Genomic DNA, 24,826 nt, shown 5'->3' with positions numbered 1-24,826 from the left:
TTCTAACTTGACGCTGTAACATCTTTAGAGGGTGTTTGAGCTCAGGCTGTTTTTGTCATTAATTTGGACTACTAAATATCCACAGCTAGGAAGGAAGTTAGTTAAACAGCCAGTCTGGCCACTTTAGGCTCATACTTTATTAACTGCATACAACAAGCAAAAAAGGATAATGAAATCATTAATCATAATTATCTATATGGCAATAAATCACTGGCTAAAATTTCATCACAACAGGCTTTTTTTATTGCGACATTGTTGGGACATATTGGCTTGTACATATTGGTAGGTATCCTACACACATATTTAAGGTATTTTTTCACATATAGGTACATACAGATAATATACAATAAATATGACATATGACACCCCATCCTTACATTATATATAAACAAATGAGTGTGTGTTAAAAGGATACGACACCGCACTGGCAAGTAAAGACGGAAACAACACCGACAACAACAAAATATTGTGCTATCATCAACTTGATAGGATGTAAATTTGCTTAATAAATGTGTGAAAGTGCCTGATTTGAAGTGCAGCACTGAATGACGTCTCAGCGCACAGCAAAGTACCTTTTCCCCTCTTTCTTTCTCTCTTTCTCTCTCTCTCTGTGTGACGTGAGAGAGTGAGTGAGTGCAGTAGAGCTATTCCTGCTGACTGAGTTCCCCCCTTCTCTCTCTCTAGAGATTTCGCTGTTCCCTTCAGTCTTGTGAAGGCGGGTTAATTAGCACTCGCCTCCTATTTGTATCTGACAGGCGGAGAGCCCGCCCCCCCACATGACTGACAGCTCTCTCGTTTACCCACATGGCTGCCCCTCTCTCTTGTCAACCAGTCTTGCTCTCTCTCTCTCTCTCTCTCTCTCTCTCTCTCTCGCTCGCTCTATTCCTTTTTCTCAGCACCCATCCCTCTCTCTTTCTCACTCCCTCAGTCTCTCACCAGTTGTGACCTTTATTTCACATGGAGACAAGAGCACACACTCTCCCTCACACACACACACACACACAGCATATGAACTGACAAAGGTGATGAAGGTATGCGATTCAAAAGTGGTCAGCTGATGAAAAAGAGCCAATGATGGACAAGCAAGCAGAGCTCAGCTGCAGTGCAGGACTTGCAATGGTCACTTCTGCATGTAGAATGTGTTGGGCATGTGTGTCCAGAGATGTGGCACACACAAACTGTGCCACATCTCTGCCCCCTGATTACCCACTGGCCTGCCACATGAATTTGGGTAAGTAGCAGAGGAGGTCGAGCCACTATTTATAACCCAGACATGATGCAGCTTTATCTACACTGCTGGTTTTCAAACGTAGGGTCAGGACCCTCAGGTGGGTCATGCTATGTTAAAAAAGGTCGGCAAATGACAGAAATTTAAAAATAGGCTTTATATATACATAATAGCCTATATAGTTATATATAACCTATACATAACCTCATGTCCTCTTTAGAGAAGAAAGAAATTGGACGTTTCACTTACAGAATGGAAACAGTCACAAATATTTTTCAGTAATATAATCAAACTAAATATTTTTCCTCATGCTGTCAAATTAACTAGGACACTATTGGTTATCTGTATATCATTGCAGTCCAAAGAAAACGTATCTGGATTTTTTTATTTTTACTTTTCTACATCATTTGAGCATGACAGCTGTCCTGTACTCTGTGTGAAACTGTCATGATGATTAGACCAACAGAAATGCACCAGAATTGCTCGTAAATCAAATCTCTTTACACTAACTTACACCGAAAGTAAAGGATGTTTTTGCCCTCTTTTTACAGTTACTCTTTAAAATATATTTGTTTTTCTTTGAACAGCCACCACATGTTGCGAATCTGTCTTGAGCTGCTAGTGAGCAGTGATGGGTGAAAGTGAGAACCTCCCACTGTGAAAACAATTCACACCTCTCCACAAAGACGGTCATATTGAGATAAAACAGCAGTTTTCTTGATATAATAAACGTGTTTTACAAAAGGCCTCTGCCAGGGAGGGCAGGGAGGGCAGTGCTGAAGCTAACCATCCAAGATGAGAGGCTGGTGATTTGTAAATACCCAATTTTCTACCAATTTTAACTGCTACTAATTCTAAACTGCTTGTAGGTAGATAGCTATCAAACATGCTACCTCCAGGTCATAGGAAGCTAGTCATGACATCTTTTTGAGCTGTTATTCACGCTACAGCTGAACATACTTGGAGGTGAGCAGCAAAGCTGCTTTTCCACTGCAATTTTATGGCTTGACTCTACAACACTCTACTCACTTTTGATTCCAGCTACTTCATTTTCCACTGCAGAAAAACTGCCATGATATGAAGAAGACACATTTTCTTCAGTAGGAGCTGATGGCAGCAAGACAAAAGACTGCTGAAAAAACAGGAGAGTTTGGAAAATACTACATCAGAGTTCAGATGACGAGACGATTCTGGTCTCTAACCTGGTAGCTAACATTAGCACATGTATTTAGCGACTGCCTCTAGTCTGCAGTGTATTTACCTCACCTTTTCTTATAGGTTTAGCTCGCTTAGAACCTCAATGACGTTGACACTTAAAATAATACACAGTACCAGGTACCGGATTTGCCTAATGGAAAACCAAAAGAGGAACTGGTACCACACACTGGAAAAGAAGCGTAAGTGCCCAATTTTGTTACATTAGCTGACACTGCTTCAGGGAAGTGATCAAGGGATCGGCACCCTCAAGACTGGGATTCAAACTAGCGAGCTTCTGAAGATAAGGTGAAATCTTGGATGGGTGTGCCACATGAAAAAAAAGCTTTTAAAAATATGGGCCACTTGATAAAAAGTTTGAAAACCCCTGAGCTACATGAGCTGGTGTGGGTGCTGAACAGCAGGCCTTCAGGCTCTTTAACCTTGGGTCTCCTCTCCTGTACACTGGGTCAGCAGGGCCTGAGCCTGAGCCCTGGCCAGCAGGCAGAGAGGGGGCTGGGGATGTTTGGTGAAGGGGTCAGCTGCACATGGCCACAGGGGAGAGAGAAAGAGAAATAAAGAGTTAGGAAGAGAGAGAGAGAGAGAGAGAGGGGCTGTTAACAGCCATAGCCCAACCTTGGCCGGTCGCAGGGCACTGGAGCGGAGCGGAGCAGTGAATGTTCTCCATTTGATCTGAGGTTTTTTTCCAAGCGCTCCTCAGGGAGCCAGTGCTCCAGATTCCTCCTCCTGTAGAGACTCCCCCCAGACTCGGCCCGCACACACACACACACACACACACATACACACACACAGTATCACACCCAACCACGCAGGATCACACCCACCCACACAAGTATCTCACACAAAACTACACACAAAAAAACCTCCTGACACCTAGATAAATATACACCCATGCACACAATATGCACAGGAGACTGGACATAAATATAAGAATGGAGGTATTCAAACATGCACCTACATACACGCAAGAAATCAAAGAGACACCAGATGCCAACATATATAAACACACCAACATATACCAATCAGGCAACACTATCCATCACACACACACACACAAGCCAGACACCACCCTCCATTCATTTCATTTCATATTTCATTACACTGGAAGACTTCACAATTAAACCTAATGTAATTTGTTTCTGTATTAATTGTCTCCACGCTTTGCATTTACAGCCTCCATTCTTTCCAGGAGCCTTCCTTTCAGTTCTTCAATGAAATCCACAGGGATATTTTTCATTCAGTCTTAGAAGTTGCATTTTCTGCTTCTCACAATCCAAATAATCCCAAATATATTCAGATGTCTGGATACTGGAACAGTCAGTCCATTATTCTGAGAACACCAACAGATTCCTTGGTTTACAATCTTTTTCTTTTTTGTCTATTTACTTTTCTCAGTAACAGCTTCTTGACAGCTAGACACCCTTTCAGATCTATAGTGCTGAGCTGTCTTCTCACAGTGGATAGATGGACAAACACTTGAGGATTACTCCTATCTGAATCAAGACTATAGCTTGATTTTCTCCTCTCTCTTAAAGATAAAGCCTTAAGTACTGCTGATGATGGTGACGGTGACAGTTTTGTTGGTCTACAAGGTATTACACATTAAGTAGGAGTCCCCTTTTCTCTGCATCCATCCATTTTCACTTTGCTCATTTGCTTTCTTTGTTAAGCAAGTGGATTATTGTATATATCTCCTGAAGAAAATAAAAACCTTGTCATTTCACTGAAATTAAGTAGATGAAGGGTGGTCTCTGAGTTTCACACAGTACTATACATACAAGCCCTTAAAAAAACCCAGACATACACACTTACAAACACACGCAATGGGGGGAGGGTGGTAAGCGAGCTCTAAGTGGGAGGTTAAAGCTCGGTGCAGAGGGAGGGCAAACAGTTATAAAAACACTGTCATGTACTGAGGCAGAGAAGTGACAGGAGCAATACAGGACAAGAAGAGAAAAAAAAGACTGGCATGAGGAACAAAAAAAGAAGTGGATGAATTGGGCGGGGGCGGGGGGGGGATGGGGGGGGGGGGGGGGGTTGCTGTTACCAAAACCTTGTCCTTATAACAAGAGGTCAGCCTGATGCTCTCACATACAAACACATGCACACCACATTATGGGATTTCAGGTTTAATCCTATAGCACATGAAATATTGTTAGAGAAGTAAATTTTTATATCTTTTTGTGACAAGGCAGAGTGTGCTTTGGCCCATATTACCACACTGGGTGCCATGTGCTCACAATAATAATGCTAAATTGATAGAGTGGAGTTTATAAGCCTTCTGTTGGTATAGTGTTATTGGCCAGGCCCTGCACTGTGCCAAGGGAGCCAAGCATTCGCCACAACATGGCATTCTCTCTCTCACAAACACACACACAGACACACACACACACACACACATAGACAATGGCGTGTGTTTTTGCCCTATCTGATGCAGTCGCAGTTCAGCATGCAGCTCCCCACCAACTACAGTGTCTCCCAGTGGTACACAGAACTTAAAAGGATTCGCCAGTGAGTGTTTTTTAATTTACCGTTCTTTTCAATAATAATAAAGCCTGAATCTTTTGTGTGTGTGTGTGTGTGTTTGGGAGGGAGGACGGAGCAGGCAGAGATGCGATCCCCCAGCCGCAGCCCTGGATTATTCCGCAATCTCCAGCACTCTGTCCCCGGGGACACTGTGTTTTATCAATTCATTTCATTTCTCTCTTTCTTTTTTCCCCTCTGCTAAGCAACACGTAGCTGTCTGACGGCTGGGGAGCAGCGAGCGCATCTCATATCCCGGGCCTTGATTTCATTACATTGCCGCTAGACAGCCAAAATGGGGAGGGGAGAGCGAGGAGCAGAGGCCTGTGTGTCACGCCATATTGTGTCCCCCCAGAAACACATCCCTGCTATTCGCAGACTTCCGTGAGGTCTGCCGCTATCGCTCCCCACGACCGCTTTCACGTCATGTCCATGACTAAATGCCTCTTCAATCAAAGCCTGATTGAATATTTCATACAAAGGAAAGGAAAAATATGCTCTGCCTCCCCCCCAAACTCTCTTACATGCCCTTACACATACAAATAGGGCTGTAGGGCTATCAAACTGCTCCCCCCCTCTCTTTTTTCTTTTCCCTCTCTCTCCCCCACTACGCGCCGTTTCTGCTCGTTAAGGAGAGGCCCTTGATTAATCTGCAAGGAAGCAGATGCCCCTGCAGGGCCGCTTTCAGCGTTTCATTAATTACAGCGATTGTAATAACGGGCATTGTGTGCGTGTACAGCGTGTTAGCTTTAAAACACCACTCTCCTGTGGGACACCACTGACTCCAGAGCAGGCCCCTACACACACACACACACACGCACACACACACACGCACAGTGCTCTGGTGGAGAAGCCACTGCAAACTCTATGCTGACATGTTGACACAAATGGTAGGGAGAGATAAGAGTCAGACTGGAATAGCAGACAGTCGGTCTGAAACACGGGTTGAAGTCATGCTCCCCGGCTACGTTCACTGACTCTAATGGCCTTAGAGCAACATGGCAGCCCCTGCAGTGAAAGAGGGACGTACACTGTATGATTAGCATACGAAAACTGACGGACTGTTTCTTCTGATATCATGATGTAACTGGTTCTTTACTTCGCCTTAAAGGAAAATCGTACCAATTCTTCAAAATATCTGCATAAAAAATGGATGTAAAATGGTTATGATGCAAAATCATTCAAAGTAGTTTGATGTAAAATGCACGCATTCTAGAGTCTGTTCATAGGAACTTGATGTCCAAAGTCTTTATAGCCACCTCGCATAGAACAATGTCACAAACGGTTACAAATACATCAAATACACATAAAACCACCCTGATTTTGTTTACTTGTCAACCGCTGAATTATACAGATCTGTTGAATTCCCCTTTAACCCCTGGAGGTTTACAGTTTTTTGTCGTTTATGTTGTTGTCTGATCTGAAGTACAATCGGGGATGTGAGAAAGTGAGAATGTGAAGGCACAAGGGACACAGAGGGCACACGCAAAAGGTGGTGCAGCGTACCTGCAGGGCAGTGGTTGGTGCGGTGTTCCGTCAGGTCAGCCAGGCATTCAAAGTCCTGTTGGCAGTTGTCGCAGGTGAAGATGGACTCATCGTCCAAATCCTCCTCACCTGCTCGCTCATCATGACTGGTCACACTGTGTTCGCCATCTTCACCGCCAGCCCTGTCCTTCCCCTCAGAGTCACGCTCTGGCACGGCTACATCTACACACACACAGACAGAATGGAGCTGCATTAGCACGGCCAGTTGTTTGGGTGTGCATAACCTGAGCACAAACAGACAATACACAGAGCATACACAGGCCAACAGCCAATTAAAAATAAACATATGAAGGAAACATGAGCACAGGGGTATAGAAAACATACAGAGTATATTAAAAAAATCTTAGGATGAATCTGATAATAGAGTCACAGTTAAATCCTAAAGACTGAAGCAGACAGAAGAGCAAGTATACACTGGTCTACACCATGTATGTGGATCCTACGTGAGCCCGCCGGTCGTAAGCTGCAGAGCTCTGAGGCTCTAGCCAGGCCCGCACGCCACACACTCGCTCGTGCCGCTGAAATCCGCCAGCGCAATCCTCCTTCCGCCATTGTGGCTCCATTTTCACACCTTATTATCACATTAAACGCTGCGCTCTGAAAGGACTGCACAGGAGACCGCAAAGAGAGAGACAGAGAGAGAGAGACAGAGAGAGAGAGACAGAGAGAGAGGAGAAAGACAAAATGAAATAGAGGGACATAGAGAAGGGAAGAGGTAGAGAAAGAGAAAGGGATTTATGAAAGTGGGAAAGAGTGAAAAGAGAGGAGAAGAGAAGATGGGCAAAAATGAGAGAAGGAGAAAGAAAGGTCTGAATACCTGAAGTGCACGGAGACTGAATAAAGGGGGAGAACTTGAGAGAAAGAGGAAAGGAAGACAAAAGGAGAGAGAAAAAAGGAATGTAGTGGAAGGGAAAACAAGAACAAGAAAAAACAGCGATAAGAAAGAGGGAAAGGAAAAAAAAGAGAAGATAAAACGGGGAGGAGCAACAACAGATCTAAAATGATGGTTTGAATAAAAGAGCCAAGGGGTGATAGTGAGAAGAGAAGAGAAGAGAATGAAAGGTCTAAAGAAGCAGCAAAAAGGGAATGATGAGAATGAGATAAGAAGGTGAGAAATGGTGAAAGAGAAAGGGACTGATTAGAATAAGAGAGAAGAGAAGAGAAGAAAAGAGAAGAGAAGAGAAGGGGAGAGAAGGCCTGAAGATGACAGTATAGAGGCTGAATAAAGGAGCCTTGAAGAGGTAGAGAGAAACAGAGCAAGGAAAGAAGGGAATGTGAGGGCAGAGGAGAAAAGAGGAGCGGAGGGAGGGAGAGAGGCAGCCCAGCAGCTCCCCCGGGCTTAACATCCTGTCTAATCATCCTGGACTTGTGCAATCAGAGGGAAGCAGGAGGTGGCCATTCCTCCGCTCACCACACTCTGATCAGCGGCTCTAATTTGGCCAGGCCCGGCTACGCTAGCACCGCTAATGGCTAATGGAGCCTGGAGCTGAGGGCTGTAGGCCAGACGACAGCCTGGGACTCTCTCTGGGCCAAAGCCAAACACGGCCTGCGGGTGGCTGGGTAAGGGGGTGGGGGGTGAGGGTGGGAGGAAGTCCGAAGAGGTGTTTTTGAGTGAGGAAGTGCTGAGGTGCTCTAGTTTCTCTCCCCCCGCCCCACTGTCCCAGAGAGGTGGGGGTGAAGGTGGGAGCGTTTGGGAGGTTTTGCAGGGTGTGTGGGGCGGGATGGCCATCTGTCCAGTGGTGAGTGTGCCGTCTGGACAGGGAGGAGAATGGCCCCTAACTGACACTACACTGATAGTAGTTGTGAGCCGCTGTTACACACCACACGCACACAAACACAAAGGTGCATTAACTGCACTATTTCATCCATGAGAGGTTCTAATCTGAGTGAAAATGGATAGCAGCAGTAACACACTCTCACTCCCTCCCTCGCCTCATTCAATCAGACACACACACACACACACACACACCCCATCGTTCCCCCAGGTACCATGATGCCAGAGGTATGGGCACTGCCAACCAAGGCACATGCCAGCACAACCTGCTACCATGGCAACAAGGGAGGAGCCAGACGGGACCTCGCTCCGGCCCTCTCTACCTCTCCTTCTCTCCTCCCTCCACCCCCCAAACAAGGCTGGCTTGCGCCGCTCCGCGCCGTAGGACGGCAGGCGGAATATAAAAGCTGCTGGCACATCGCACATCGCTCCAAACCGCACACACGCTCAGTAAGTGCTACACTTGCTCGCCCACTCTATTCTCTCTCTTTCTTCATCTCTCTCTTTCCGTTTCACCTCCATTTTCCTGCCTGCCATCATCCCCCCATCCTCTCCAGTAAGCATTCCTCCTCTCCGGAGGGGGAGGTGGTCTCCAGAGGGGGTCTCCACAACACACTCCATTTAGACTGCAGGGCCACTGCCATTACAGCACACATACACACTCTCTCTCTCTGTGCTAGATTGATATACACATGTGTTGTGTACCCCAGCTGCACTCTTGCTAGCTCTAGCCGAAGCCTTGATATAAACACATACACAGACACACACACACGCACACACACACACACACACACACACACACACACACACACACACACACACACACACACACAGTCTATATAAGAATAAAGGACCACGGGTGAAATGATATCAGTCTGTGTGTGTGAAGTATGAGGTACTGAAAGTTATGCTACAACATGGTGAACAATAATCAAACTTTACATAATTCCAATTCCATCATGGATCAATGTGATTATATATGTGTATATTATATATTTATTTATTTTTTAATACGTTTTCTGTGGTACGTGTGTGGAAAAGAAAGTACTTGGCCAAAACTAAAACCAAAATTCAGGACACACTTGGCTAAAAACTGAAACCAAAAAAGCTGACAAATAAAAAGTTTACAGTCACGAGCAAAATGTGCAAAAACAGTTTTCTTAGTTTTCTTCTAAGTGAACAAACATAAATATTATTACTAATTTTAGTGCAGTTTAAAGTATCAAAAAAAAAAAACCCACAAAAGATTAAATGAGCCTTAACTTTAAACAGGGCTTCTATTTAGACATTTTATGTTTTATGTTAAATTCAGCATACAGCACTAACTGTGCACTAAAATGTGCAGAAATGTGTTCCCTGTAGTGAATATCAGCTTATTTTCACTTGGGAAGTCAACAAAACATGTAATCGGACCACAGTGACAAAACATTTGCATATGACTGTCTAAAATAAAAGCACTAAAACGATAACAGCATGTAGGCTACAGTAAGTGTCATCAAATCTTCAACACCAGAGAAAGGCTGGTCATCCAAGACAATGTATCTCGTTATCTTTCATTATAATTTGCACTTTCGAACTGTCGTTTGTGATTTTAAGTGCACGGTTAGAAATAAAAGTTCCGTGCAGGTACATTTTTCATTGATCAAGGTACAATGTAACTGTACTTCAAAGGTACAAGAGTGGTTATAAGGTCCAACTGTGTACCTTAAATAAGTTTTTTTTCCAGGTGAAAAGTACAGGTTTGTCCCTTTTCATAACCTCGTGTTTTAAAACAGAACAATAAAATAAAAATGGGCAGTGTGGAGTCAACTTAGAAAATATAATTTCAATGGATTATGGTACAATTATGTTTCCTGACTAAGGGTACTGACATGTACCTTTGAGGGTCCCACCCCAGTGATGAGGGGGGCTGCACCAGTGACAGTTTTGCCCCTTTTTTCCTGAGAGTGTGTGGCTACATACGGCATTGGTGCTTCCGTAGACATATGTAAAACTTTACATTTCTTAAAAATACAGTTCAACCCAGAAAATGCTGAAGACCAATCCAGAGGTCATACTTCAGTCTTAAAAACACAGTAATAAAACAGCCTATTCAATTTCTGATGGATAAAGAGAGGTTAGAAAATGGCCACGTAAAAATGAAAGGTACATAAAACCACAGCGATGTCAGTAGACCTTAAAATTGTAGGATGTGGATCTTTAAATAGGCTAATAACTCTGATATTGTGCTCTGTAATCTGCTAAGCTGTAGCAGTTTGAAAACTTGTGTGTTTATTGGGTTTCATTTCTCCCACATCACTGGGATTCTATAGTTTTAGTGTCAAAGTCAAAATTCTGGTATTGTGACAACCATAGTGTGTGTGTGTGTGTGTGTGTGTGTGTGAAGGACAAGGGGGACAGCAAAATGTAAAGAATCAAGGCATCTACTCACTATAAACAGAATCTTTCTTGTGCACCTCTGATGTTTATACTCAATTTCAGTTGCTTAGGTAAAATGAATACATGCAAACATACAGACTTCACCAAACACGCACAACATAAAGGCGCACGTCTGGAGAAGTGGACGCTGAGGTCATGGCTAACAAGACTCAGCAGAGCCGTTCAGAAACGAGGCTTTTCTAGCATAACTCAGCGGCTGCGCAGCAGAGCCAAATGAAATGAGGGCTGAGCGAGGAGAGCGCCGTCCGAGGAGACTAATGATTTCTAAAGAGCCATTCAGATGAACAAGGCCGCTTTATGTCCGCTGATATGTTCAGAGAGCCCACATTTCTCTCCTGACCGCTGTGCAGTTCGCTAACATGCATACACACATACACTAATGCTGACACAGCTCCACTAACAGCACAACCGGCTTAGCTGCTACAGAAAGGCTAAGCGACTGGTTTCACTGTGAAGCTTCGACGCTAACAGTAAAATCGGCACCATCTAGCCTTGAGAAGTGAATTTGGAATATTTGCAATTTGCCTAATCCCTTCAAAAACCAGGGCCCACCAGCAGGCCCAAGGTTTTGTTACACACTTTTACAGCCTAAGAGTAGCTCAGGTAGTTTGCATTAAAGTCTGCGTGGTTACTGAATAATAAGCCTTAGTATGTAATAAGCCTGGGATTTTAAGGGGTTGATAAAAACAAAAAAAAGAAAGAAAAAAAAGAAACGACAAGACAAACTAAACAAATCTTTGCTCTGGGATGGTTCACAGCAGGCATCTCAACTGGAGGAGGAAATATTTTAGCCATGGACTCCACATCTTGAGCAGAACAGCATGAGAAATATTCAGGCTGATCTGGTTTGATTTTATGCAAGTATTCAGATGAAGGAAAGAGTTTCATCCTAAAATACTGTAGTTTTATTACATAATTGATATATCACTCTGTCGGATCAAAACCTCATATCTCCAAAAAGGTACCTTTACAGGAGAAGGAAAAAACATACTTTACTTTTAATGTAAGTCAATGGAACCAGACATTTTTCCAAGTCAATGTGGGTTGTTTCTTCCGGTTCATTCATCATTAAATTTACATACAATATAAAGAGCAACAGTCACGTTCACAATATGCCAAAAACTGAAAAATGACAAAAGTGGAGATATAAGGTTTTGTTCCGATATCAGCAATATACAAAATTTGCAAAGAATAGCAGGTGATGTATAACACACACACACACACACACACACACACACACACACACACACACACACACACACACACATTTTCTAAACCGCTTCTCCCTCAGGCTCGGGGGACAGGGGTGCTGGAGCCTATCTCAGCGGTCACTGGGCAGAAAGCAGGATCACCCTCGACAGGTTGATGTATAACACGCTTTTTAAAAATAATCTTAATTTCTTTTTAAAAAAGGGTAGAAATAATTATAACACAGCATTGATAATTAAATTATATAGATAGTAATATTTTTCTTATTTATCTTATTTATTTATGGATGCAATGTTTTGTCAACCAAAGTGGTTGAGCTGTGTTTAGGCTATAGAAGTGTGTAATAAGACTGGGCCTGCTGGTGGGCCTTTTAAGGGGTTAAATGGTATTGTGCGATTAATTATGCTTGACAGCATAATGCAGAAAAACAATAATTGATTTCAGGCTGTTTTATGACTTCTTGTTCTTCATTTGTTTCAACTGCACACAATAACAACTTTGGATCAAAGTCTAATCATAAAATACCTCCTCTTTTACTTACAAGCACCGATGTGTTAGAACTTACAGGATCACGCTTCTTGATGTTTCACTGAGCTTTGAGTCAGAAATAATTAACATAACATTACAGCCTTCGTTTGTTAGTGCTGACGATAGCTGTGGCGCTTAAGGGTTAATGCTTGTTTAAAGTGAGTTGCATGTTAAAGGGGTAAAGTAGCAGGACTTTCACTCTGGCTCTCCTTGACTCTTCTTTCTGTCCTTGTGGGAGAGCGGTGGCGGTAGAGGACACACACTCCACACTCCACCCACGAGACCTTAGACTGACCACTGCGTGAGGGTGTAGGTGTGAACGAGGCCGGACACACGCTCCTTAGTGGCGAGGTTTCAGTGCGCATGGCTGTCATGCCCTTGATTGAGCCCATCATTTATCAGCGCTGCTGTGTGGAAGTCACCTGCATCAGCATGTAAGCTAAATAACCTTCACATTAACATACACATAAAGAGTCATCAAACACTAGATCAAGACAACGATGGCACACACACACACGCATGAGCGCGCACACTCGCACATACTGCCATACCTCCACACCTTAATGTGTGTGTGTGTGTTTTAATCAGTAATTTATGGTGGGGTGTGTGTTGCCCCCCGTTCAGAGTGGGAGCAGTGTGTTAATGAGAGTTTGGGGGTCCCATGGGGTCTCCCCCCCACAGCCCACCTCACGCTTCCCTCAGCCAGATGGAGCCCCTGGCCCTCTCTCTTCAGTGGGCCATTATCTCTGAGTCACAGCCCGTCCCAGCGCCAGGAGCCCTCACACACACACACACACACACACACACACACACACACACACACACACACACACACGCTTACACACAAATTCTTTCGCCAACACACACAAATGTCTCTCTCTCTCTCTCTCTCTATATATATATATATATATATATATATATATATGTCTTTGTGTACATTTCTCTATATTTTGTGTACATGTCTCTATATTTTGTGTATATTTAATATATCTCAATAAATTTTTTTATACTTTCCTTTCTGTAGAGTGTTTACCTGAGCCTCACCACAAGCCTTTCAATTCATAAATGTCCTGACATGTTGTGCAAATGACAAATAAACTTGAAACCTGAAACTAATGAGCACATAAACACCAACAGGCACATTTACCTGCAATGGATTACAGAATATAAACACTAGATAAAAGCTATATTAGCAAAAAGTTTAGGTTGCATATAGAAGTGAAAGATGCTCTGATATATTATCCCAGTGTATCAAGTATCAGGTCGATATCAACAGAAAAAGCTGGATACGATATCATAAGGAAAAAAAAACATTGATGAATTAAACCCTGTAATTAGAAGTGGACAGTAACGAAGCACGCATAGTCTATTACCGCACCTTTTTTTGATATATCAGTACTTTATTGAAGTATTTCCATTTTTTGAGACTTTATCTGCATTTAAGCCATTCACTTTTACTCCACTACATGTTCTACAACTTCCAGCTAAAATATCCTACTTCTGATTCCATTACAAGTGACATCTGGAGGATTTTTAAGTATTTTTGCAAATAAGTCAAATCATAGCACACCGTTTACTAAATTCTTCCTCTAAATACACAATGTCCAATCATGGCTTCTCCACCGTAACCAGGCCTGGCCCATTCCTTTTTCACAGTTAAGAACGACGCCATAACACTGTGTGGAGAATTTCATGATCATTTACCGATATTGCACGAGTTTGGGTGGAGTTCCTAAACTGAAGACACTTCAAAATACACACAGATCACTCACACTTTTTCCGATTTTATCAGAACATACTCTACTTTTACTCAAGTACTGGATTTGTGTGCTTTGTCCACCACTGCCTGTACCAAATCTAGCCACTCACATTGTCTGACGGTACACTTACATAAGCCTTTCATGAAAACAGACAAAACTACATAAACTCTGATGCAGGCTCATTTCAACAAGCGTTGTTTGACATAAAGTCTGCTCTTGTGAGATGCAACGTTATTTCAGCTCGGTCATCAAGAAAGCTTATGTCTGCGTCACGTAGCCTTATGAACTCTGTCTTTCAGTGCAGTGTTACTACTGTGTATTTCAATCTGTGGGGTAGTAGATTGGAGGAGTTTGAGCACGACAGCCTACTTCTAGATGCTCAACATAAGTGAAGTGCTTTAAATAAAAACAGTGCACTTCAAAGCTCAGTAGTATTATGAGCCAATACACAGTTTCAATACTGATATCAGAACCAGAAAATGAAAGCAGGATTTTGCCATCAATGTTAAAATATTCAATATATGAGCATACTTACTAATTAATTTTGTTTGCATATCATTTGTTTAGTTAAAAAAGGAGTAAACATGAGCCATTAATGACATAGTCTGTCATAGCAAAAGCATAGCACAATTTTATGTGATTTATTTCTTGTAGCTAATTGAAACAAGTATTGAAAAAAGTCCAGATTCTAAACTTACAATCAATACCACATTTGTGTCTGGTAAAAGAGGAGATATTTTCTTATGATTTCATATTTTATGACATTTATGAAGTTACAGGTTGTATATCTTTTACATTGGGCCACGTTTATTTAATTGTATGACAACTAGATCAACTAAATCTGAAAAAAAAAACCCCGCTGAATTATGTTTAAATAGCACAGCAATCAGCGGTATTTACTGTAAACTTCTAACAGCTAAACATGACATTTATATTAATATCACATATTTAGAGTCTTCTGAGTGTTCAACAACCTACGAGCTCTCCTGCAAGCGTGTAAACTCAGGACCATAGCATGACAGAAGCATTTTCAAATTGCCTGAACTCTGGCCTAAAATGATTACACTGCATTTGATTAAAGCATATAATTCAAACAGCCCAAACTCTTCCGCAGCCAGCACACCCCCAGGCCAACAAACAGACCTAAGACCTCTCAAACTAGGCAGGCTACAGCTGTAGCCCTCCTGAACAGAGGACACATTCATAATGTGTAATATATCAATATAGCGCAAACGGCTGAAGACTCATAACCAACTTATGGTGAGACACCGTCTTTAAAATAGACGGACCACAGCATTTTCTAATGCTGATAATAATTAAAATAAAATTTAATCCTCTTTTTCGAAGTTATATGCTTTGTTTCCCCTTACATTCACATTTCTTACTCAATATTATAATTTATTATTAGTAATTAACACCATATTACTGCATTATTACAGCATCTTACAGCAAAGTAACATTATACTACTTCTCATATGGATTGTATGTGTTACATAATGATAATTTCTGATACTATATATAGGACTAATAGGTCTAATACAGTAGTAGCAGAACAAACCTCTTTATGTCTCTGTGCTACATAAAGCCATGTTAGTTTTACTTTACAATAAGCCTCAGGTCAGGCTCAGTATGTGTGTGTTTGGCAGGGGGGGCAATCGCTTAGATACCACTGCTATCCCCCCCCCACCTCTCTCTCTCTCTCCCTCTCTCTCTCTGAGGGAAGACAAACAGCCATGTTTGTGTGGGGTAATTAGATGAGGAGAAGTGAATTAGTAGAATCCACAGAGCAGTCGTGTAGCTGAGCACAGCCCCGCCTTGCAGGGACCTGCTAATTACCCCTCGTTAGGTTGATATGCCCCCCCCCCCTTCTTTCTTTTTTTTTTAAACAGTGCAGCGCTGCCTCCATCGTGAGAGAGGAAAAATAATTAGCGTCGGCGTGACGCTGGGCTTTACGGACACCGCGAGGCATCCACCGCACCGAGGGGAGGGACGGCAAAGAAAACCCCCCCAAAAAATGACAAACGACAGGAGAAACGTCACGACAAGTGAGGAAGCAGCCGGCAGCCGAGTGCTGGTGAAGCAATGCTGTAACGGGCAAACACACAGCACATTCAGAGCAGCAATAAACACGCATTCCATCACACACCAGGGCAAACTCAGTGCTCAGGTACACAAAAAACAGCAGGGATGCAACTGGGTGTGCACAACGATCTCGCAAACACATCAGAATCGGCAGATGTTTATAACCATTTCTGACATTCAGCACACATTTCTGGAATTCATGTCCAGAGTGAGCGCTGTGTCGGTGCTGCACTGCCTGTCTGTTTACTGTGTCTAATGTCTGTTTAATTTATCATATTCATTTTATTGCTTCTAGTTTAATTTTTTGTTTGCACACTCTGTCTGACGGTTGAACTTTTTGTTCCTTGTTGCACCGTGATGTTCTGCAAATATTTTATTCTTTTCATGGGGCAACACTACATAAATGAAACTTGGATGTAACTTAAAGTGGTCAGTGTGCAGCTTGAATAGCAGCACAGATTTACTGTCCTCTGAAAAGAACAACACACAACCATTAATGTCTAAATATCTGGCAACACAAGTGAGTCCACCTCACAGTGAACGCGTCCAAATTGTGCTCAAAGTCTCAATATTTTGTGTGCCCACCATTATTATCTAGCACTGCCTGAACCCCCTTGGGCATGGAATTTATCAGAGCTGCACAGGTTGCTGACATCACGGAGCTGGTGGATGTTGGACACATTGCGCTCGCGCTCCTTCTGCTTGAGGATGCCCCACAGGTGCTCAATTGGTTTTAGGTCTGGAGACGTACTTGGCCAGTCCATCACGTTCACCTTCAGCAAGGCAGTTGTCATCTTGGAGGTGTTTTTGGGGTCGTTATCGAGTTGGAAAACTGCCATGCAGCGCAGTTTCCGAAGGGATGGGATCATGCCGTGCTTCAGAATGTCACAACATGTTGGAATTCATGTTTCCCCTCAATGAGCCGCAGCTCCCCAGTTCCGGCAGCACTCATGCAGCTCCAGACCATGATGCTACCACCACCATGATTGACTGTAGGCAAGAGTTGTCTTGGTTCTCCTCACCAGGGCAAAGCCACACATGCTGGACACCATCTGAGCCAAACAACTTTATCTTGGTCTCATCAGACCACAGGACATGGTTCCAGTAATCCATGTTCTTGGACTGCTGGTCATCAGTAAACTGATTCCAGGCTTTCTTGTGTGTCAGCTTTAGAAGAAGCTTCCTTCTGGGACAATGGCCATGCAGAATGAGCTGACGCACTGTGCAGCGTATGGTCTGAGCACTGACGGGCTGACCTCCCACATCTTTAACTTCTGAAGCAATGCTGGCAGCACTCACGTGTCCTTTTTCTTTGAAGCCAGCCTCTGCATATGACGCTGAACACGTGGACTCTTTGGTCGACCCTGGCAAGGCCTGTTCCGCGTGGAACCTGTCCCGGAAAACCGCTGTATGACCTTGGCCACAGCGCTGTAGCTCAGTTTCAGGGTTTTAGCAATCTCCTTATAGCCTAGACCATCTCTGTGGAGAGTAACAGTTCTTTGCCACGAGGTGCCATGTTGAATATCCAGTGGCCAGTATGAGCAAATTGTAGCCAAAACACCAAACAGCCCTGCTCCCCATTTACACCCAGAACCTTGTAACTCTAATGAGTCACATGACCCCAGGGAGGGACAACGACACAAATGGGCACAATTTGGACATATTCACTGTGAGGTGGACTCACATGTGTTGCCAGCTATTTAGACATTAATGGCTGGGTATTGAGTTATTTTCAGAGGACAGTAAATCTGCACTGCTATACAAGCTGAACACTGACCTCTTTAAGTTTAAGTATATCCAAGTTTCATTTCTTTAGTGTTGCCCCATGAAAACATTTAATCAAATATTTGCAGAAATGTGAGGAGTGCACTCACCTTTGTGAGATACTGTACATGTACATCAGTAAATATATTTCAACACAGAACTCAGCATGGCATTTTAAGTGCACTATTCTAATTATTTTCTGAATTTAACATATTGGGGGAGGACAATAAAATGTATGATGTGCCATAACTTTTACTTTTTTTTACTTTTATTCTATTTAATTTTTTCCCCAGTATGTTAAATTCCTCAAATAAACAATAACTATGTGTTGTGTACAGAAGTGTGATCTGCGTAGAGGATGTGTACTTGTGCTCACTTAAAAAAAAAAAAAAATAAATAATGTCATTTGCATATGACTGTATAATATTGTAAAATATTACTGTAAATAATTGACTGTAAAATATTGGAGTTTGCCATACTGACCCACAATTTCATTATCAATGCATCCCAAGGTGGAACAATACACATATATTCAGGTTCAAAATGATTTATGATACAGGTACATGTGTTGATTAGAAAAGGCTCTAAAGAGAGTACTAACTATACACGGCAGAGACGGCTTCATTTCAAATCTGTGATCTAATAAAACTGAGCTAGAAACAGCAAAAACCTGACCTACCTCATGTAAATCTTTATACAGCATGCCTCCATTTTTAGCTCACCAAAAACTGACATCAGTTGATAAACAGAAAAAATACAATCAAGTACAATTAAAAAGCACAAAGTTTGTTTGTTGATTCTGACACATTATCTGTCACTTAGCTACAGCTCCAATCTTTAATTCAATATGTAAATGAAAGACCCTCGGAGCAGACCATCAGTGATAACTTTAACTTTCACTGTTCCACAGAGACGTAGCTGTGGCTGCAGCTAGATTTCAACTGCTTAAAGTAATTTAGATTTTTTCAAAACCTATAGCAGGGTAATGCTGCATGTTTGTTACAGTGAGCTGAACTGCTTCTCTTACCAACTGTTTTGAAGTGGTGTCACTAAAACACGAGCAAGTTTGAAAATATGCAGCTTTACTGAGCCCCTTAACATGGTCGAATCGTTTAAAAAAAAAATCAACTAATGCAAAAATCCCCCCTACATCGTTTAAAAAAATCTTGCTGTTTTATCTCAACTTTTTTTCATCCATGTTTCCAACCCTGGTGTTTTCTGAGTACTGAATCTCAGTGACTATGGCTGTGACAAAACCGGCTCCTGTCTACAGATCAGCAGTCTGATTGGTTGCTGATTCATCCAGAGTGAGAGAGGGCAGGTGCACATTGACAGTTTACCTTGTCAGTTATATGTGTATAGTGCTGTCTCACGCTACATTATAGCATAATATAACGTGGTCTGGTTTGCCAATGATAGGGGCAGATAATTTACTGCTGACTGACTGTCACGGTCATGTCTGTGATTTACATTACAACACCTTCCTGCATCCCTGTCCCTGTTTCAATGATCTTTTTTTATTTTTTCGATACTGTTTTGAAATTTTTACACTCTTGCAAAATAGCTGGTCAAGCAAGCTCACATCCGAAAGACTAGGCAAGGGAGCTCTCTTTACAACCCAGCCCCACATGCTCCGTTTCCCCTTTTCCCTTTCCACTGCAGGCTGCTTTAGCCCCGAGTGAGTGGAGGTGTGTGTACTGTAATGTGTGTTGGGTGTAAAGCAATGAGAGAGGGGAAATCCAAGTATGACGTCAAACACAACAAGTCCCACTGCAGCTTAACACACAGCCCAGTGTGTATACGTGGGGAAATGAACTTTGGGTGCTGTGCGCACTGCCAAACATACAGCACTGAGCCAAATACTGGGCTTTCCAGACAAGAAACACACAATGTACAGCCTACTTGCTCAGTAGGGATGTAACAATACAAGGCATGGTATTATACTGTATCGCTATGCTGTGACTATGTTAGCTTTGGGCTAACATAGCTTGTAGCTGGAGGATTTGTGTGGTAAACTATGAACGTTTGGTTCAAATGTTTGATGTTGACATAAGGCACAATTTCTGGGTTGTATCAAATCAAGACATTACTGAATTGTGTGAATCATCACAGCACTACTGTGTATCTGTATTTAATGTTTTCATTTTTTAACAAATAAAACTCATGCTGCCCAGATACATACACTTTTGCACAGTATGTAGACACACACACACACACACACACACACACACAGCCTGTCTGAGCAGGGCCATATAAGCCTCTGTTCTCCACTGGAAAAATATCAGCTCCAACTTCAACAAGACTGCTGCTCTTTCTTACCCCTATAAAAACATCTACAGTACAAGGCTACCTTTCATGTCTCTCTCTCACACATACACACACACACACACACACACACACACACACACACAACAGCCAAGTGTAAAATGGATCAGCTGGGCTAAGCATGTGTTAGTGTGCTACAGACCTGAAGAATTCCTCTCTTCCTCGAGGACATGAGTCAGATGGCAGCGCCGCTCTGTGCTCGATTAGGGATGTCTGATCTCATCACTTAAACAGAGCCTACCTGTCTGAATCCATTACACATCCTGTCCCTGAAAACTAGTAAAAGGTCTCACTTGCCTGCTAATAGAGCTGGACAAAAAGAGTGGAGCAGCAAGCTTGCTCCTTTTCCTGATATTTTAAGATAAGCCTCTCGGGGGCACATTTGCTGCTGATGAATGAGTAGATTTGATTAGATCTACTGCAAACTGAAAGGAACTGCAGTCGATATTTGACATTTCTAGATGATGTTTTAGGATTTAGTCTGAACAGGACCGATTCGGTGGCTTTGACAGACATACTGTGTTTACGTATACTGCATCTGGTGAACAGGGTGAAACGATACACTTGGCAGACTTGGCTCACGATTTGATGCCCTCATGAACAAAATTCCAATGATAACTGCCCCCATGTCGTTACACAGTTCACAAGTGACCATGCTGGTGTGGGTTGTTGACTGGTGTTGGTAGCAAACTCTGATGCTCAAATAAAGCAGTTGCATTAGATGCCATAAACAGAATGCCCATCACATTTTTTGCACGGTGATATCACAATGCAGGGTTGCACCCCTACTGGTTGTATTAGAGCGTGCCTGATCAGAACAGTTTGTGACTTTCACTGATAGCAATTTTAAGGTGGCTAACATTTCTGATAAGCAAGATAAATAATTTATAAAATAGTACAAATATTGCAATAGCACAAATATATCCACTGGTTGTGGGACCACCCATAAAACTTTGCGTCTTTGGCTTCTGTTAACCATCCTGTGTTTTATGAAAATGGTTTGTGTTGTTAAAAATGTTGTTCTCATACTAAAGCTTTGGTCTGGATACATTTTCAATGATGCTTTTTCCTAACCAGGAAGGCATTTTGTTCTTCAGGTCAGCCAGCATGGCTCTCATACAGTTAAAGAGGTCCCCCAGAGGTCAGAGTCCCGCAGTGGCACAACTGTTTAATGTTTCGCTTCATCATTCGGAGATGATGTACCAAAAACGATATGTTATCAAGACATTGTTTTCAGAACAGGAGATACATGAAGCACACTAGCCACCTTTATCGGTATCAGCACGACTGTGTTTCTCCTGTTCACACACACACAGACACACAACATTGCCTTCCCGCAAAATGTCTTTTTCTAAAATTGCACATTCATCTTCTTCATGCCTTGCACTTCTCATATCACCGCCTGACTTTAGCTTCTTATTTGAATTTCAGTTCAACCATAAATAGTGCAGCAGTCGCCAGCTCCCATAAAACTAGCTTAAGTATTAAGAAGCTATGTTCAGTTCACCTAAACTCAAAGTTACAGTCAGCAAGTTGGGTCTGTACTACTTGAAAAGGGAGGGGGGGGGGGGGGGGGGGGGCTGCTAGCTTTAACCCCTAAATTTACTACTAACACATACTTGGATGTAACATTTATAGTTTGTCCAAATGTTCTTGTGCTTATATGTGTAAATTTACTACTCATTATAAACAGCTCACAGTAAGTGGCCGAAAATGCTACCAGTCCACTGGGAATTCTTACAGCGCTCCCGATTACCCATGACAGCAGTAATACCAATAAACCCATGAGTCGTCAGTATCAGTCAATACTATCAGCCAACTGATTTATCAGTATCTCTTCAGAATAAGCTGTATAGACTAACCAACACTACAGGATCTGGTTAGTATATTTTCCGAATAAGCCACACAATGTCCTGCTCAATGTAGTCTATCACTCTGCTTTTGTGCAATTTAACAAAACCTTACCTAATACGGTGGTTTTGTTACAGTAACCTGGTATTTACTGTATATAAAATGGTAAATTAAGCAATTTAGCTGATAAGGTGGCTTTGACACATACAGGATATACAGAATCTGTATCTGGTGATTATGATTTCAGAATAAGTCACCCAGACTAAATTAAGTAGGGCAATATGACTTTTTGTGTAATATCCCTTGAAAAAAAAAGTCCTGATTATCACTTTAAGCGGGACAGAGCCCTGTGTAGATATATTTGCATCGGGTATGTGCCGGGGAGAGATGGGACAGGGGCCCCTGATGGCCCAGTGCTTGAGCAGGTGCAGGCAGAGTGTGTGAGCGTGTGTGTATGCGCTCTCTCTGGGGAGAGCAGGCCCTAACACAGTAAACACAGGGACCTATTTAAAGCAGGCCTCACTCCGGCTCTACTGGCCTCCGTTTGCTATGTTTCCACAATACAACGCGGCCCTCCAGGGACCCTTCTCCCAACCCCCAGCCCGCCAACTGCACTGTACCAGCCCAACACCCCCCAGAGAGAAGAGACACAGCACCCAATGCCTACACACCCGGAGAGAGAAAGCGAGGGAGAGAGGGGGATGATGAAAGAGAACGTCATGGAAGGAAGGGAATTAGAAATCACACACATACGCATCCACAACAAGCACACAACCCTGACAGCTGCTCACCAATGCCATCACCTGTTTCAGGCCAGGCCTTTGTGAGTACACAATTACAGCTGTCACTATCGACTATAATGTTCATTAAATAAACTACCAAATACTTTTGTGATTAAAGGAATAATCAAAGCCCAAACAATGAAAACAGACTTAAATGACCAATGACAAATGATTGTGAATCATTTTTATTTGGAACACATTGTAAGGGAGCTTGGCATATTCAAATTCTATTACAGATTTTCGATAACAAATAATAAAAATTGTGATGCAGGGTTTTGACCTCACAGCAATGATCCAGTTAAAAAGCTATTTAACTGGACATTTAAGTCCTTATTGGCTCATAACAAACAATAAATAATAAATACAAGTAATACTAATATAGTGAGTTTCACTACTGTCATTTTTTCATTGTGGTATTACATGTAATTACTGTCCAGTACTTGGTGTGTATAATAAACGCTTCATTAAATACAGTCAGGGGAATATGTGCATGTGTAAAGGAAGGGAGAAGGTACATTTTAATCAATTACTTTTGTTAATCGAGATTAATCAATTAATCGTGTCAGCCCTACAAAGAAGACACACATATCCACACATACACTCACACACACACACACATACACACACACACACACACACCCTGAAAAGAACATACAGATACACACCTCCCCTTCACACATTAGAACTGTTTTCCTGTCGCTGCCTTGGGGAAATTAAAAATATATTATGGACCTCCAGAGGTTCATACAAGGAGATGGAGAGAAAAAAAGGGAGATAAATGAGAGAGGAAGAGAGAGAGAGAGAGAGAGAGAGAGAGATGGAGCTCTTGTCTGTGTCCTCTTTTCTAAACTGTCCACTGCATCACTAGGAGCAGGCCCTAGTGTAGCAAAGCAGAGGGTCATCATTTCTCCTCTTCTCCTTCTCTCTTCCCTCGATCCCCACTTCCAGGCCAAGGAGTGAAAAGAGAGCGCAGTTTCCCTGGATGCATGCTCAGGCTGGCTCAGGCTCAGCTCACACTCCAGAGAGAAGCAGTGTGTGTGTATGGCCATGAGACTGACTGATAGCTCGTCCTAACACACACTAACCAGGGCCCCATATATGACAGTTCTGTGACAAATACTGACACCAAATTTTTGAAACTAAAAAACAGAACTGACAGTCACAGTAACTATAATTCAGTATGACTATAGTTTAGATAAACAGGCCTTTACTGACCCATATGACCAGCAGATCTCAACTATGAAATATTGTATTAACTTGGTTTTGTTGGTTAAACTTAATTAGCCCTAATTTTTTGCCATCTTTCTTTTTTTTTGTCAGCTTTCTTCACAGAAATATTTTTGCTGTGTAATAGCAGTACGACTATATTTGATTTACTGGAGTATTACGTGACATCATGACACAATTTACTTTTCAGAGCATATCGTTGATGCTGTAAGAGCTTAAAGAACACAAACCAGCTTCTTGGTTCTATACAAATAAGGCCTGTTTAACTGGATTAAGTGCAGTGAAGTGTGTGAAAGACTAAATACAAGCGACTGCATTTATAGTTTTTAATATGAGTTTAAAAATGTGGCACTACTCGTCCTTTTTTCTCTGTTCCAAACCATAAACCTCATTAAAAAAAGTACAATAAAAATCATCTTGAAGTATTTCAATGTTTTATGTTCAACCCTAGTTTGGATGTATTTCATATGTTGTTGGTTCTCTTTGAAACTGATGCTTTTCAAGCATTTCAGTATTATTTTTTAGCACTGTACTACTTTTCAGCATGGCATTGCTATAAGTAGGCAGGTGGTGA

General features: G+C 42.3%; 1 protein-coding gene across 7 annotated transcripts in view; it reads right to left on the bottom strand.

Moving 5' to 3' along the window:
* znf423 (zinc finger protein 423) overlaps positions 1 to 24,826 on the bottom strand; it is a 196,736-nt gene that overhangs the window by 133,433 nt on the left and 38,477 nt on the right. For 4 of the 7 annotated variants that reach the window (XM_037540050.1, XM_037540052.1, XM_037540051.1 and 1 more), the window contains one exon: positions 6,473 to 6,673. In XM_037540050.1, the coding sequence (XP_037395947.1) occupies positions 6,473 to 6,673 (201 nt within the window). Of the gene's footprint in view, positions 1 to 6,472; positions 6,674 to 6,936; positions 7,214 to 24,826 lie in introns of those variants that run through there. The other 3 variants (XM_037540047.1, XM_037540049.1, XM_017691291.2) reach the window with 3 other exon arrangements.

Source organism: Pygocentrus nattereri, chromosome 7 (genome assembly GCF_015220715.1).
Source record: "Pygocentrus nattereri isolate fPygNat1 chromosome 7, fPygNat1.pri, whole genome shotgun sequence".
NCBI lineage: Eukaryota > Metazoa > Chordata > Actinopteri > Characiformes > Serrasalmidae > Pygocentrus > Pygocentrus nattereri.
The sequence above is the reverse complement of the archived record's forward strand: the minus strand, read 5'-3'. Positions and strand labels throughout refer to the sequence as shown.